The sequence below is a fragment of the Kryptolebias marmoratus genome, linkage group LG1, assembly GCF_001649575.2.
Source record: "Kryptolebias marmoratus isolate JLee-2015 linkage group LG1, ASM164957v2, whole genome shotgun sequence".
Classification (NCBI taxonomy): Eukaryota; Metazoa; Chordata; class Actinopteri; order Cyprinodontiformes; family Rivulidae; genus Kryptolebias; species Kryptolebias marmoratus.
Window position 1 is genome coordinate 14,901,983 of NC_051430.1, and position 18,045 is coordinate 14,920,027.

The following is an 18,045-nucleotide window of genomic DNA, read 5'->3' on the forward strand; positions in this document are numbered from 1 at the left end:
ACAAGTCAATCCAATGTTTTGCTCAGCAGCTGGTGTGTGTTTAAGTGTGTGTGTGCACCCCAGTAATAAATATTAATTACACAACAGAGTGCAGGCCATGTGCCATCTCCTCTTACCATGTCCAACCTCATAAAGAGCTCTGATGACTATAAGAGGAAGAGTCAGAGAGGACCACAGTAGAGGTAATAAAACAGCTAAATTGGTTATTATTAACTACAGCAACTGTTTCAGAGGTTTTCCTTTAGAAACTGAAACTAAGCTTGTTTGAGTCTTTTTGCTGCTGATTGAGTATAAAAAGTACTATATTCTTCATCTGGTGAGTGGGTCTATTTCACGCCAGGAAAAACTGGCGGATGAATACGCAGTTATGGCATGACAGAGAAAGAATTCGGTTGGGTGGGGGGGGCGGTTGTAGTTGTAGCCTGCTGAGTCATCGTAGTCAGGGTGATTTGTAAAAAACAGCCCCCTCAGCCCCGCAGAGTAATGGTTTATCATAGGAAGTCGGGTGTTAGGGTAAGTGTGCAGGCCTGGCCTGATTGTGGATGGTTGCTGTGGGTTTTGGCGTGCCTTGGTGTGACAGGGCCAGTCAGGCAGATGGGGCCGATGTTGTTGTAGCTGTGACAGTGGGGGGAAGCCCTGTGAAAGCAGCTCTCAGCTTTGCTGACTGGGAGAGGAGATGTAGCAGCTCTCCCAGAGTGAAAAGACAAAAAAAAAAAAAGAAAGATTTGTCCTTTTGTTTTTGCTGTGGTGGGGCTTCCTTTGCTGTGAGCTTGGATGTCTGCTCTGCCTGCCATCCTGGTCCAAAGTCATTTGTTAGTGTTGGTCCTTCTTTTGACTACTGATGTTGCCACAAAACCTCACACAGGCACTTCTGAGTATACTACTGTCAGCCTGGGAAGTGCTACCATTAACCCACAATGTGCTGGAGTGAAAGAGTAACATATTAACTAACAGCAGACAGTAAATGTCCCACATGATCTCAGAAACAAAATCGTTCACATCAAGCAGTACATAGGACATAAATGTTTGGTTGAAGTGTATTTTAATTCTACAATAAATGTTCAGTAATACAGCCATGACGGTTAGAAAAGAAAACACACAAACACTAGAGCAGTCTGCAAGAAAAATCAGACATCTATGCAGTCAGATGACACCTCAAATAAGCTTGTTTGCTCACAGTGTTGTGTTGGGATTTATAAAGCAAATGTCTGAGGTTTAGTTTAATTTACCAAGTGACATTTCATTGTATTTGTTGGCTACCTTACTGTTGCAAAAATGCACAAGATCCAAATTTACAGATCACGTCTTCAGACTGTTGAGTGCACCACTTCTTGCCTAAAGGTTTCTTATAGTCACAGAGGAAGTTAACAGTATAACTCCTTTAAAATATAATAAAATAATCTGATGAGGTGTTTTGATAACCTCTAACAGGAGTCTGTGCCGTATGACACATTAGCTCCTACCCTTAATGGATTTTTGATTCTATAAGCAAAATAAAAACAGACTTATGCATGTACTTTTCTGTGAAATAACCCCATATATGCATTAGTTTCCACTTCTCTGTGGTTCTTTAATGTCATAATGTCATTCTGGTCATGTTGGAAACAGGATAATTGGCTTCACTTGGTTGCCCCATCACTCAAACCTGCCTCAGATGCTATTGCCACATGTCACAGTTTCACAAATTCACTCTTTCACTGCCTGCATTACCTCACAGATGCACACTCTTTGGAATATAAATGTGCACACATACTGTAGATCCACTTGGCTGCACATGCAAGTATCTACGGATGCAAGTTCTGATAAAATTTACTGCCTCAATGAACTGAACATCCACTTTCTCTTTTCCCAGACCTTCATCTCATCTGATCTGAAATGAGTAACAGAAAAAAAAACTAGAAGCCCTCTGTGAGACCCTCATGAATGGATTGTGTTCCCAATCACCACCAAAAATTAATCATTTGTTCTTTGTGACAACCTCAACATTTCCTGAAAAATTAATCAAAATCTGTTCATTACTTTTTGAGTGTTCTTGTTCACAGACAAACAAACAAACAAACAAACAAATGCTACCGAAAACATATAGCTCCTTGGCAGAGGTCAAAAAAGAACTAAATACTCTTAAACCAGATTTGAATGGTAAATTGCAATTGTTAAACTTGTATTTTTACCCATCTACCTTCTAGATATTAATTTCAATACCTCAGAGTGTATCCGCTCTATTTGTAAAGCCTCAAACTTGAAGGGTTGTTAACAAGCAATAGCCACTTCAGAACCAGTTCATCTGTCATTTCTTCATACTCATTTAACAGCTTCATTTTTAAATTGACTGAACATTTTTTTGTCTCCCTTTCTGCAGGCACAGAAATCATGGATAGAAAGAGCATTCAGCAAGAGAGAATGTGTTCATATCATAGTGAGTGCCAAAGACCCCCATAGGTGAGTACAAATGGATAAAAACACTTAAAAATATGTCATGTATTATTCAGATTTATTCTAATATCGGTTACTAATTATAAGACTTTCATTATTCAATCTTTGCTCATTTTTATTCTTCAAATCGTATAAACTTGAATGCTCATTAGGTCCTATTGTTTGTCTTTTTTTATCCATCTTGTCAGAGCTGTGTATTGGTGTGTATTCCTTTAAGTTCATGGCATATGTACTGTGAAAAAAGTTGGTGTAACTTTTGCTTTACAATATTCCAAAAAGTAACAAGAAGAGAGACAAAAGAGCTGCTGCTATCCAGGGTTGCAAATGTTGATTCGCATTGTCAGCTTTGTTAGATGTTTGGGTGAAAAATATATATTTTTTACAATTATTAAGATAGATAAGGCTATTCATTATCCTTCATTTATAGTTAACTGTGCTTTTACATCATGGGCTGCACAGTGGATTAGGAAATATATTTTAATTTGAGCAAAGTTTTCAGCACAGACTAAACACAACAAAATATATAGGAAGGCACAATTCTGTGGGTTTACCCTGTATAGTGCTACCGCTGTACCTGGATCATAACCATAACAGCACTTCAGGAAGATGAATCAGAGTTTTGAGAGACAGTTTTACTCTAAATCTGTCAGCATATTTTCATTCTGTTCCCCAAAGTCACTGTCACAATGGTCTTATATGGCTTTTACTACATCTGATGTTAATACTTGGGAGAACAAACTCAGTTTAGTTGCATTCATGAAACACACACACATACAAAGCTCCTGTTTGTAAGGTAAACAAAATTAGCATAAACATACAACAGTGGGGGTAGAAGGTGGAAGGAGAGATGCCCTTTTTTTCCCCAAAAAGACTTGTGCTTGTGCTGAAGTCAGAGGGTGGAAAAGAAGCTTTGGTAAAATAAAAGATGATGGGAACATCAAGTGAAAATCAAAGCCTCCTGACTCGCTTCCTCCAAGGACTCCCACTCCACTCTGCGAGGCTAAAACACAAACCTGCATTCAGCACATCTGAATAAGCATCTACTCATGTAGGAATAGTACATGACTGTCATTCTGCCAAATTCTGTAGCTGCTGAGAGGGAGCAGAAAAAAAACAGACAGATGTTTAAAAAGGATGAAACAAAAAGAGACAGAGCCAGTGAAGTTCTGCACAAATCCCTCCCCCTCCTTTCCTCCCAATAAGAAGATGAAAGTGAGATGACAAGCTGCCATTTCAGTCTTGCCCACCTCTTACACATGATTATGGCAGCTTTCACACTCTTTTCTCTGTCACTCTCAGTCGCACACGAGCTCTCCCTCTCCCCCTTTCGCCTTCTTACTGTTACAGTCGCTGTGCTTGGGGGGCTCAGATGTCTCGACATTTCAATTATTCTCTGTAAAGCTCTGTGGAATATGCCAGTCTTCCGTTTACTCCTGCTTTCTTCTCTCGCGCAGGTGCTGCTGTGGTCGCCTCGTAGGTCAGCATGTGGGTTTGCCGCCCGGCATCTCGTCCAGTCAGAATGACAAGGCAGAGCGTTTGGCCAAGAATGACAGCCTGTCAGAGAAGTGGTCGATCAGCAAACACACACAGCTCAGTCCCACCGATGCCTTTGGCACCATTGAGTTCCAGGGAGGAGGACACTCCAATAAAGCAATGGTGACTCTTCAACACTTAGACGCTTAAATTAAAACTTAAAGGCATCCTTAACTAATCCTAAAACAAGCGCCTAGTTCTGAAAAAGAAACTATACTTTTGCTTTTGTGCTAGTTTTAACAGATTAAAATAATTTGGTATTAATTTTAAACAGGTTTTATTTAAATTTGGCACTGCTCCAGCTTTTATGGAAATACAATCATGACATCTGTTAAGAAGGGTAAACTGCTGCTAACCGCTGAGACAACTAACAGAGGCTGCGACCTTTGATTCCCTCTCAGAGGAAGACCAGAACAATTATTTTCCCAATAAAAAATGTCAAAACAGTCCAACTAAAGCTACACGGTCATTGGGATTGCCTGGAGCGGAACCCAGATGAAGGAGGTCATGTTTCGGGTTGTATGTCATGCTGCAGTGATTGAAATCAAAAATGCATCAAACCTTGTGTAGCTCAGATTTGTTTACTTGTCTGGACCATGTTCAAGGTTAATGTTAACATCCTAAGACAAACAATAATAATAAAAAAAAAACTACTTCAGGGATTTTGAGTACAATAGAACAAGAAAACATAAAATGTGAAACTGTAGAAGCCAAACTTTGCAGTTTGAAATTGATTGAAATAAATCCTCTGACTGTCTCGCCAATAATGTTGTGGGTATTTAACTTCATAATTAAAGAAAAGACTCACAGATTAACAGTTGAGATTTATGAGAGCAATCGTAATACAGTTTCACATGGTTTACAATGTGAAACAAGCTGTCTCTCTCTCCTTGAGGGTAATAAGCAATAATACTTCTTTTCCTTAGACGTCCAAGGCAGTAATCAGAAACAATTAACTCAACTTTGCACATAGACATTGTATTCACAAACGAGCATGTTTTCATAACACCAGTAAGCATTCTGACTCCAAGCAAGTATCTCTGGGACAATATGGCCTTGACCAACCATAACTTTGATAGTCATGATACATCAATTCTCAGCTTCTAAAGAAAAACAATTTTGGACCTCTGATTAAGACACTTTATTGTATAAATATCAGCTCTTGTGAAATAGGGAGAAATAAAAAAAGGTGTAAACATGGATTCCATTTTTATCAACTTAAGTTGAAAGTGATGGAGCGATGAAATGTTAAATGCGTGGGTATCTGAAATAAATTTTCTTGAAAATTAGTAGTAATACAGTCTGTAGCAGATAATTTGTCATTTGACTGAGTGATTCATCCCTCAGAGTCTGGTGGTAAATTTTATTCAAGCATTCTTCATCTGTGATAAGCACTTTAACAGCTTCCTGTCCCACAAACAATCTGCTGTGGCAGCCTGAGAATGAAGAGCATTTCGTCTGCATTATTTGTGACTTATTCCCAGTGTTAAATTATTCATCAGCACCGATGTCAGTTTCAGCTTCTGAGGGGGCTTTTGATGGATAAACAGATGCTCTGTAACGCATGTAGTCCTTCAATCATGGCAAACATCTGTTCAGTACTTTTTTTCTAGCTTGAAATTAGAAAAACACACAAATCTTTCAGTGTCATAATTTTATTCTCATGTCAGAGATGTTTTCCCAGTGTAGTCCTTTTGTTGACATATTGTGTTTATGATTGTTTAAAGAATACGCTCTGCTCCGTTCCCAGTATGTGCGAGTGTCGTACGACACCAAACCCGACCTGCTGCTGCACCTGATGACCAAGGAGTGGCAGCTGGAGCTTCCTAAGCTGCTCATCTCAGTCCATGGAGGCCTACAGAACTTCGAGTTACAGCCTAAACTCAAGCAGGTCTTTGGTAAAGGGCTCATCAAGGCTGCCATGACAACAGGAGCCTGGATTTTTACCGGAGGAGTGAACACAGGTAAAGCACCGAAAAGATCCAACAAACATGTTTTAAAGATCAACAGAAATTCCTTTTCTATTTGCGACATGTCAGGTAAATGTAAATTTAAATATGTATACATTTTGTGTTTTAAGAAAATTCATATCAAATTTTACTAGCAGTGCATTTATTTTTAAAAAAATTACCCGGATCTTTCTAGTGAGGAACCTTGGGCTTTCAAGATGCTGAATCTTGATGATAGATGCAGTATCTGGGATCAAATTTAATTTGGAAAACAGAAAATTGAACACACAGATCTATGATACAAATAATGAATAAATGTATATTTAGCAAGTGTTTTCAGTGATTGAACCTGAGACTTATGTTTCTCTTCTGTGTAAATTATGGCTCATGGAACGAACCATTTGAAGAAGATAAGCAGCAGTTATTTTTGGCTGATTTAATTTATAGCCATATTTATTTTCACACAAAATGCCAGGCTCTTTATTGCACATACAGAATTTTCATTTCTATACTTTACTTTTCAATTAGGAGTTCTGGTTAGGAGGTGTTCACATTGTAATTTCTCACTCATTATTACTACCTCATGTTGTCTTCACTTCAGAAGATCACTGTAGCTTCTGTTTTTTTATCATTTGTAAGTCCCAAGAAAAAAAAGAAGCCCTTTCATTAACTCTGTCTTAATTTAGCAGACTTAATGAAAGAAAAACAATAGGACTGTAATGTTTAATAGCAGAGATAAAAATAGAAAAAAAAAAAAAACATGATACAGTATTGTGTTGTAGAGTGGCCACACTTGAATGCAGAGAAGAATAGAGAGTAAGATTTAGTGACAGAATGAGTACAGAAGCAAGAGAGAGGCTTGAATAATGGATGGATGGTTGGATTGGAGGGACAGTGGCTGAAGGTGGAGGAAGATGTGAATGTCAGCTGGAGGAATGTGATAAGATGGCCCCCAGGTTTGACTGCTGCTCCCCTGAGAGCAACACCTAGAGGTCTGGAGGTGTGTGTGTGTGTGTTTATTTACACTAGTTGCCATGCTGTAGTCTTCATTCCTAACAGATGCTGCAGAGTGGATCCCTGTGACATTAAGCTGTTAATTGATTGTGACAAAACACATCTTTGTCCTTCTCTCTTCCAAATGCTCAAACACAGGGGTGATTCGGCACGTGGGGGATGCATTAAAGGACCATGCCTCCAAATCGAGAGGGAAGATCTGCACCATTGGTATTGCTCCGTGGGGCATCGTTGAAAATCAAGAGGATCTTGTTGGTAAAGATGTAAGTCTCAGAGATATCATAGGGGTGGACACTTACCTGCTTTAGACCACATTTGTGTGTGTTTACGCCAACTCTCCAAACTGTCACATGCCAAGGAAAATGTCCAAAACCTGTACACTGTAGATTTTTTTTTTTAATGATTTTATTAGGATTCCCGTTAGCTCGTGAAGGCCATCAGGGATTTGCCTTAGGGTGTCTGCTTATTAACTGAGATGCTGAGTTAGCCAATCCAATCTGTGATAAACACTCCTTCACAGTGAGTTGGACAGCTGGCAGAACCTCATTAGACCGCGGAGCTACTGCTGACTCACTCAAATTTCTGGGAGTTAGTGTTCATGTTTTTGGTGAAATTTCATCAGAATATGCTCTGTCCCACTGAAACAAGTCAAGCAGAGCCGGTGAATGGCAGAAGCTGAAATAAGATGATAAAGTGCTGAGGGACTTGCTTTTTTCTCTCGTGATTAGCTTTAACTGTACGCGTAATGATGAGTTAGGTTTACCTCTTATTGTTTGGCACTTTCCCCAGTTCACCATATTTATATTCAGGAAACCACTCATCATTTATAAAGATCAGCACAGATTTCTGTGCAGTGCAAGAAATGTGTAAAATGATGGACTGTGTAAATCCATCCGGGTCTCTTTTTGGAAATTTATGCAACAAATTAAAGAAAAGGTCAAAAAGATATGAAATGCAAATGATTCTGCAATGTAGCACCTTTAAAAGACTCACAAGAGACATATTTTGGAGCACAGCACTCAAATAATGATGATAAGAAGAAAATGAATACTTTGGTTTGAAAAAGGCTTGTTGGGGATCACCAGCAGCTTCCAGCCTTGCAGTAACAACAATAAAGTAAAAGCTGAAGAAATTAGAATGGAAAGGAATCATAGCTAAAGACATTATAACTGCAGAACCGTGCAAATCTTTGATATCATCCTTCATTTTTTTAATTTGTTTTAATTCCAAAAAGATTGTTTTTTTATAATCTTTCAAAGAGGTTTTAAAAATTATTCTGTATCTCTAAATTCTCTAATTTTCTTAGGATAAAGTGTAAAAAAATTAAAAAATAAAAATAACGGTGATTGAAAACTTTTGCACGGAACTGTATGCTTCTTTCTTTAGTGTCAGCTGCTCCTTTAGACAGCAAGTATAATAAATTGTGAAATATTTTATGAAAATGCTTAAAAAAAACATAATAGGATACAAAGAAGACTAAACCGCACCTATTTACTTCATCAGGTTGCCTCACCAGCCGTACTTTCTGAGGCTGCAGTTTTCTCAAGAGATTTGTGAGAACAGGAGAGAATTCATCCCCCCAGGCTCCTGGTTGTGTGTTTGTTACACAGCACTGTTGTTTTGGATTGAACAGACCCATGTACTGGAAGCTTTAGGAGAAACAATAATTCCAAGCGACAGCACCTGAGAATGTAGCATAGACTCTTGCTGCGTCACCCAAACTTAACTGGAGAGAAATGCAGAAAATCAGAGCAAAAACCTACTCTTTCTCACTAGAAAAAATTGATTTTAACACCACCCTAATCTTATTACCAAAAGACAGGGATAGATGATTCACCTGTCAAATATTTCTCAAAACGCGAACCTTTTTATTTCTAACAGCAGCTGATGTTTGTGTGCGTCCAGTTAACAAATCTGTCATTTTAAGCTACACGCTTCTCTTTAACTTTTTACGCCATCCTCTTGGTTAGGTGGTGCGTCCATACCAGACCATGTCCAACCCCCTGAGCAAGTTGACAGTTCTGAATAGTCTCCACTCCCACTTCATCCTGGCAGACAACGGCACCACGGGGAAGTATGGGGCCGAGGTCCGACTACGGCGGCAGCTGGAGAAGCACATCTCTCTGCAGAAGATCAACACACGTGAGTGAAATTCACTGTATCTGTCTGAAAGCCTCATCGCCAAACTGACCCATCTACCTTAAATTAGACGCCATGTTTTCGAACGGCAGGTGACAGCAGCATAATGGAGCCTCGGTTCTTATTTTATCCACAATAATACCCTGGGTTAAGCAACACACATTTTTAGCCAAACCGCGCAGTGTTAGTGTATTTTTAGACAGCAGGGCAGAACATAATGAGTGCTTGAACCTTTAAACTGTCCCTCTCTGCAGGAGACATTTATTTTTTCTTTCAAAGCTTTCTGACAGCTCTGATGCATCTCTATCCCCAAATAAAACCGTTTGATAATTGCTGGTTTTCAGTTCTGACTTGTCCACTGGGACCAAACCAGCTAAAAAAAAAAAACAAACTTGAAAAATCCCAATCCCACATCAAGAAGAAAACATCATGGGAGCCCAAACACAAAGATATGTAATAAAAAATGTGATTAGATCTTTTTTGGGGGTATTTTTGTGTTTATACTATTTTTGAAGGTTGAGCATACTGACTTAAATGTTCATAAAAGGTTTTCTACACCCATTAGCTAACCCCTCAGTTCAGGGGCTTTCTGTATTAATATATTTTTGACATGAACATTAATAGTTTTGTGCTTTAACATGCTGCAAATGAAACAAATGCCTTCTTGTTTCTAATTTTTTTTTAAGCATTTGTCTTCATTTTAAAGCTGCCTCATGTTTTGGTTTGCATGGAAACAAAATCATGGGTTTAGTAGCACCCTTAGGTTTTGCTAGATTCCGACCAGAATCAGTGAAACACTTTCTGCAGCCATGATTTATCTCCTTTAATCTTTTTTTTTTTTTTGCTTTCCACATGAAGCCAGTTTCTAACACTTCTTTTGGAGTTTGGTAGGAATGATTTCACACATCAGTGCTTATTTGGGATATGCAGAGAACCCCCAGTGTCAGGAAGCAGATTTAACCAAGTGCACTGCCGTGACTCGAATAACACGTTTGTCAACACTGTTTCAGTTCACTGTCAGACCCTCCCTGAGGTTTGTTGATAGTGACATTATAAGGGTATGCTAAATGAAACTGCTCTTTGTGTGTTGCTGCTACCACACGGCTTCTAAGGCTTTAACTTTAAGTATTTAGGAAATGTATTTTGGGTTGAAAGAGGTCATGAATGTGTTTTCTGCTTTGCCACCCTTTGCCTTAACTCATATGACCTGTGGCCTTCCCTTTGTCATCCTATGCCTGGATTCATTCAAATGGGGCTGGGAAGGCAAAGGGACGTCCAGTTGTCATGCAAGCATCAAATCAATTTTTCCTATTTAAAATTCCCTCTGCTGATACTTTACCCTTTGTGTGAATTCAAGGTGATCACCGGTGTTTGTGGGAGTTTGTTAAAAGGTGGCATCTGTTGCCGCCCTGTGACACACATGACATAGCTGTCACCCACAGAGTCTCTGTCACGGTAACCTTCAGCTGAGCAGTGTATGACGCTGCACAGATAACCAACTTCAGATATCATCTCTTCCTCGGGCTGGTAACTCATCTCTTGAGATAAAGTGCTCTCAGCCAAGATGAATCCAAACGATTTGAATTGCTCTTATGAAGAGATTTGTTACTCTGATCTGTGACAATTATTTCAAAAGTCTCACCAGTTTTATTAAAAGATTAGGGGATGCACGCCAGATGACCCTGGTATTAAATTGAGATGATCTTGTGTTGAGAAATGACAGCGTTCTAGTCGTTTTGGTTAAACTAACGTGGAATAATGTGTAGCACAGTGTGTTAGAGATGACTCTCAGCTACTACTAAATCAAATTTTAGCCTCATATCTGTAAATTGACAGCCATTTTTGTGTTTGCTTAGGTCAATAAACATCCAGTGATTATGTTCTGAGAGTTTTATTGAAGTCTGTCCTGTTCCTACTTTGCTAACAGACAGACAAATGAACACACACAGACCAACAATATTCTAACAAATACATCACTGTAAACAATATTAGGTTTCACATGTTAACACTTAATAATAGAATGTGAAAGTGAAAGACAATTATTGAAAATGAAAAACCTAAAAGATCTATGGGAAAAATTCCACCCACAAATCCATTCTGTTTTTGCAGAAATGTTGCCACAAGTTACATTGCACGTTTCCTGCAACATGAAAGCCCAATTTGTGTTAAACGCCTGTATGACATACAGTACCTTGTTGTGCATATGTCCATTTTACTTCATCATTCACTGCTGTAGGGTAACCAGACATGAGCCATTTCTTGATTTGTTATCTGTGTGTGGTCACTCATGGATAACATTGGACTTCCTCACACAAGGCCTCCTTTGGGATCCAGATGTGGCCTGAGGTGCTGTCATAAAAAGTCGTTGAAAGAAAGTGAAAGAGGGAAAAGGTAGCTTAGCTTGCCTAGCATGCAGTTTCCAGAACACATGTAACCACAAGCTGTTTTCTGAACACACAGTGACACAAACTGCCCACAAACACTAGATGAACGAAGTGTTGTGGACAGATGCTCCTAATCCTCCCCTCTCTAGTATTTCTGTAACGCCTGGGCAGTCCTACTGCGGTTGTATGTAAATTTCCATGAACCGGCTTGTGACATGTGACTGCCAGGAAAGCTGTGGCAATAATCAAATTGGCCGCAGTCGTTAAACGCAGGAATCTGTCATATGAAACAAACTTGCTGCTGGGTGTTTCTTCTCTCTACACCTAATGCAAATGTATTAAAATAGCCTAATAAATGTTCAATAACTTCATAAGTTCACTCAAACCTTTCTAAAATTAAATACCAAATTCCGTCCTGATATTTCTGTTGTTCCTGCACGTTTCTGTCTGAAGTTACAGCAGCCCTATTGGCACCTGTCCAAACTCATCAGTGCAAGAGCAAAGTTTTTAACACCACAGTTAGACAGAACTTTTTATTTCCCTCTGCATGCTTTCAGCATTTGTCAGTGAAAATATCAAATGGACAGCTCTGACTGAGTGCAAAATAAATGTCCTAAGACAGGAAACTTGGGGTGGCTGAATGAAGCCAGCGGATTCGCACAGAGTGAATGTTCACTGCTTTGTTTCCCTCTCGTTTTTTTTCTCGTGTGTTTGGCAGCCAGATGTGGTTCGGCTTGGTAAAACACAGACAGAGAGAATGATAGAAAACAGCATGATTATTGTACAGCTCAAACAGAAACACACAGGTAATTTTCAACCCTCATTTGATTTAATCGATCTAAAAGATGCTGAAAATGAATAAAATCCATGTTATCGTTCACTGTCAAAAGTTATAGCCGCAACAGATTTTAATCACACGTCTCACAGAGTTAAAAATGGAAGGATCAGTCATATGAGTGAGAAAGGGATGTGAAGGTGTTAAGAGAGTTTTACAACGTGCAAAGTAATTATGAGGCAGCTGAAGATGACGCAGCCAGTGAGACGAGGGATTTTTTTGAGATGTCCTCACCTAAATTATAAAATTTAAAGAATGAAAAAGCAGTGACACCCAGTTAAATAAAGCTTCACGCATGAAGGTTTTCTTGTTAAACTAAACAAAAGAGAAAGAAATGAAGACACATTTAGGAGTTTTTTTCTATGTTTGTCTACACTTAACAGCCTGAAATTGAATGTCAAGGTGATAATTGGCGCAAGTTTAGATAAAAATCTGTGGAAATGAACAATTCACCTTGAGTGCTCCTTTTTTTCCTTTTCACCAAAATTACATGGAATATCAGGGCGCATGTGTGTACCGCCATGTAACCTTTACCGACCCTCCTTCCTGTAGCCGTGGCTTTCATTAATCACAGAGTAAGTAAAGGAAGTAGCTCGGTAATTGAATCTAGAAGCCATAAGGCCTTGCATTGCAGATTTGCCGTGACATGTTGACCTTCAGTAGTGGCCCAGCTCCTACAGGAGAAACAATAGTTAAGTTGGTATGCATGAGAAGTCAAAGAGGTTGTTTTAAGTGCTGGAAATGTTTGGACACGATGCTAATTTTTCAGATATTCCAAAATGAACCTGTTTTGTGTTGTTTTGTGATGTTTGGCAGCAGTGTCATTTATTGAGAATCTAGTCACCTTTAACAAATGAGGCAAGAATAGCAGGGTGACTTAATTCAAGTTGTGATTAGTCATAAATATTAGCTTTCCCTCCTGCTTGTTTTACTGCCTGCCGTGATTTCTATTTTAATTCATTTACGAGTGAATCGGCACATAAAGTTTAGCAAGAGGAAAGAAACAGAAGCAGTGTGGGAACAATTCACACCATTGAAGGGGTAAGGTATGTGTATGCACAAATGGATACAAAAATCATGTCAAAATGATTAACGGGAGCTGCCAGGGGGCTCATCCCTGTGGCAGAGAGATAACAGGCTCTGTGGTTGGATGCAGGACTTGCTGTAGGTGTGGTTCCAGGATGAGGATGTGCATGGGTGACAACATGTTACAGGGTGTGAAATGAATCTGAGTACATGATCAGTGGAGGGAAAGGTGGTAAACATCTGATGTGATTCAAAACAAACGACAGTGACAGTGTAATATAGTTTTAGCAGATAGCGTACACACTGGACTGAATCTGAAAACAATGTGTTTTTGTCTTCATTACTTTCATGTGCATTCATATTATCATCCACTGCCTCTTAAACTTGTGTTTTAAGGAACAAAGCAGTTTCAATTTTTTTGCATTTCCAATATATAAATATTTGATAACAGAAATCAAAAACATTCACATCACCTAAGGAAACTATTATTAGTTTTTTATAACCCACAGTCATCACATTTTTCGCTTGCTTTTTGAAACTGTTTGCATGTACAGTATGTGGAAACAACATTTTACTGTCACAACTGCTTGAGTTAAATAAAGTTAACATGCTCTTCTACTCTAGTTAGGTTTAGACTATAAGTTCATAATAAAGGGGTCTGTTTTTTATATCTGAGGGTGATAGGGATAAGTAATATAGGGAACTAAATTGGAAATACTATTTTCTGTTATACATTTTCACTAGTCTTTATTGTTAAAAATTGGTTTGTAGTTTGTAATCCTGACTCTTGATCTCATCTTTAAAAACTAATATTTTAATCTTATTTTCTTTAAGGTGCAGTTATTAAAATGGCAATTTAGAAAGAAAACTGCATTGAGCAAGTCTTACAGAACAAAATGAAACAAAAAAAAAAAATGGAATAAAGAGATATTATTTGGCCTGAAATCTAAAACTGGATCCAGGACCTTTTAATGCAGGATGATAATTTAAAATGCTGCACAGAGATTGATTGTAAGGAGATGATTGTTAATTCAGTATTACTAGAGCTGAAAAGTCTAACTTTGGTTCGATCATATAAGAAGCTAAATGAAAGCTGTAAACACTATCTGTGCCGACCTAGCCATGCGCGTCAGTCTGTATTGGATGGGTAATAATTTTTTACTGCAGTTCCTCTCAGATTTCCCAGACTACATGCAAATCAGGGCGATGAAAACACACAGGACTGTCTTTATCATCCTGGCTATCTCCAGTTTGATGAACCGTGGGCGTAAAAGTCACAAGTCATTTTTTTTTCTGCTGCTGTAAGACAAGGAGAACAACAGCTAATTTCAGTGCAGCTTCATCTGCCATTCATACAGTGTAAAAACTGAGAGAAGCTTCCAAAAGCAGCAAACCCAGAGGCACACGGGAGGAGGGGGAGAAGAAACATCTTGAAGAAACTGGTGCATTTACACCTTTTTATCATCCTGGTAAAAAGCATCGTCCTAAGGTGGTTTGGTTTTCAGGATTTTAGACATTTTTAAATGTGTCTTGGGTGCATTTACACCTACAGGAGTGGGAGGCAGAAATCTGACTGATGCAGGAGGTCAGTGAGTGTAAATGGGTTTAAATATTATAGTTCATTGAAGTTTTTCCTGGGTGCCTCTGTAACCTCAAATAGTCCAAAGATACGATAATTCAACTATTAGGTAATTCTAGATAAGCCATAGTTGGGAATGTGCAAAAGTTTTAAACTACAGCCAAGAAGCCAAATTTTCTTGTTATCTTATAAAGTGGTCCTAACCTTGAATTACAAGCTCATGGTCCTAGTTCTTCAAACCCTAAACTAGTCCGGTATTACCCATTACTGTACTGTGTAAAAGTTTTAAACCACTCCTCAGTTCTATATTTTGCTTTCAAGTGGTCTTATTCTTTCTGAGGGAAAGCCTGAAGTTCTTCTTTGCACTTTGGCTGCTTTGTCACTCAATTTCTGTCCATTCCTTGAATCAAACCATGGCAGGGTCTTTTACAGCGATAAATGGATAAGCGGAGAACAAAAGAGGATGTTTCAAGCATGCCTAAAAAATCTATTTCCAGCAAATGAACAGCGTTTGAAAGTCATGTCTTTAAAATGCAGGAAAAAGAAATCCAGCCGAGTTCTGATGCCGGACCTCAGAGGTGCATCATCCTTCAGTCGATCATCTTTTGTATGTCATGTTTTCAGCTGATAGTTCTTTGAGAACCACTTTGTTGGAGAGAAAATATATCTTTTGTGTCAAACTGTGCTATTTTTGGTGTTTTTATAGATTAAACTAAAGAAATGGGAAGAAATGTCTTTGTGACAGGCTCCTGTTGGAGAGGTGTCTAAAGGTCCACTTTAAAATTGGTTCTTTGCTAAATTGTCTGTTCTGTGTCGACACAAAACTGGTTCATCTTTTGAGTCTTTTTATATCTTAATCATTCATCAGTCAGAGTAAAAAAGAGATTGAAATGGTTAGGTCCTGGTTGGAAAATGAGTAAAAAAATAATTAAGTTCAAAGAGAAACTTTAAAAGATCTTTGGAAAGCCTGGAAAACGATTGATCAAAAACACTTTTAAAAATTCCAACAAGGTCTGGCTTTCTAGCAGGAAAGTATTAAAAAATGAAGTTTGATTTCAGACTTTTGCACAATACTGTACATTACAATTTAGGATCATTAAAAAGTTGTGGAACCCAGATTGTGATCCTGATCACCACCAAAATTTAATCATTTGTTCTCTGTGACAACCTCAACATTTCCTGAAAATTTCATAAAATCTGTTCATTAATTTTTGAGTAATCTTATGCACAGACAAAGAAACAAACGCTTACTGAAAACATATACCTCATTGGCAGAGCTCAAAAACACCTCAAGCAAACAAAACGTCTTACAAGCTTGACTTGACTTTTTTCAAGGAACAGCCGGCAGTCCTAACACCATGTCACCTGGTGCCATAAAACAACCCAAAAGTGAAGACCTGCAGTGTGTGGGCCTTTTTCCTGTGTTTGTCATAAAAAAAACATCAGCTGACAGAAAGACATGTGTGCAACTTTTCTCTATGATGGAAATTATGAAACATCACCCAGAAGCCGTCTCACTGATGCACACCTTCAGAGTCTGAGCCCAAACACTGATGGACTTCCAGTCAATAAAAGATGGAAGGAAGGAAGGGAAAAGCTGCTGACACCGACGGATTTATGAAGGCTTCAGATGTGTTTTTCAAAATTTTTCTCAGATTTCTTTTTTTTTTTTTCAGTATTTTTTTTAATATTTTTTTTCTCACATACACATACACACAGAGAGGATGAGTCATTCCTGGTACTCCTAATTTGGACCGTTTAAGTATATTATCCGGGTCTTGCTCTCCAGCTACTCTTTCCTTCCCCAACTTCTTGCTGTTCAACATTACTTTTCTCCTCTCATGATGCAAATTGCAAACTTTGACCACCTTTTTTTTCTATATCAGTAATGCAGATATCCATGGAAAACCTTGACTTAAAAGAGAATTTTGCAGCATAGACACCCTGTTGCATGCAGTTTACAGGATTTTTTTCTTGATGTTAAACAATCGCATATTCTGATAAAGTTGAGAGAAGCAAACCTTAGTAGAAAAAGTAATCCAGCAAGCCAAAAAGCATGTACAAATATTTACTAACTGAATCGCAAAAACAAAGAAGAAGAAGAAAATTTCCTTTGAAAATACTGTACAAGAGGATAACATTACGATACTGTTATCAAATAATCTGATGTTTGGATTTGTTTTTCTGTTTAGCATAAATCAAGTTTCCCCTGTACCAATATATAAAGGCATTTCCTTTAAAATATATATATTCCCAGTATCTCAATGTTAAACTAGTACCATTTTCCTGTGGGGGATGTGTAGAAATAAAGCAGAGCTTCAGTCCTGTCAAATGCCTTTGGCACAAGTTTTCATTAAGATCACACCTTTCAGTCTGTTCTGCTAGGTAATAACATTTTTTCATGCATGATTGATTGTTGGCAGCAGTAGGTCGTAAATGCTAAACTTTTCCAATGAAGTTGTCATGGTTGGGATTTTTGTATCGGTTTTCTAGTTGCTTTTTAGTTTCTCTTTTAATTCTTTGTGTTCAGAAAATGTGGGTTATATTTGTATTCTTGTATTTCTTCACGGGTACGATGCAGCTTACCGCCCACAGTGGCATCTTGACTGGAGTGGCACATGGTTATTTGCAGCCCAATCAAACTTTCTATTGCTTATTTTCAGGACCAGTCAGTTTGTGTGGAGTGAACACTCCTCTGTATTGGTCAGGGGAGGCAGATCGTCACCTGTCATAAAGAAAAAGAAAAAAAAAAACAGAGAGAACAAATAATAGTAAATTACAGCAGATAAAACATTGGCTTTATATTAATATTGTGTCATAAATGTAATTTCTGTATGATTCAAGTCATTTTAATCACTGTTAACGTCAAGATTGCTGCGTATTTCCTGTTTAGGTAGGTAGGTAGGTAGGTAGGTACATTTATTTATATAGCACTTTTCAGCACGAGGCGACTCAAAGTGCTTTACAACACAAGAACAAAATTACAGACAGAGTTACAGAGCATGACAAGATAACTAAGCTAAAACATGACAATGCTAACAAGGTACAGGATAACTAAACTACTAAAACATGATATTATTAAACCAAGGCACGAATAATCTAGCTAACAGTGAATATGATAACTAATTGTACAGTAACTAAGCTAAGTGTACA

The 18,045-nt window shown here is 38.2% G+C and overlaps 1 protein-coding gene across 9 annotated transcripts in view; it reads left to right on the forward strand.

The window, feature by feature from the left end:
• Positions 1-18,045, forward strand: part of trpm3 (transient receptor potential cation channel, subfamily M, member 3) — a 146,449-nt gene that overhangs the window by 71,410 nt on the left and 56,994 nt on the right. For all 9 annotated transcript variants that reach the window (XM_025006129.2, XM_037977343.1, XM_017417204.3 and 6 more), the window contains exons 2-6: positions 2,360-2,439; positions 3,888-4,089; positions 5,717-5,930; positions 7,068-7,192; positions 8,900-9,071. In XM_025006129.2, the coding sequence (XP_024861897.1) occupies positions 2,360-2,439; positions 3,888-4,089; positions 5,717-5,930; positions 7,068-7,192; positions 8,900-9,071 (793 nt within the window). The remainder of the gene's footprint in view (positions 1-2,359; positions 2,440-3,887; positions 4,090-5,716; positions 5,931-7,067; positions 7,193-8,899; positions 9,072-18,045) is intronic.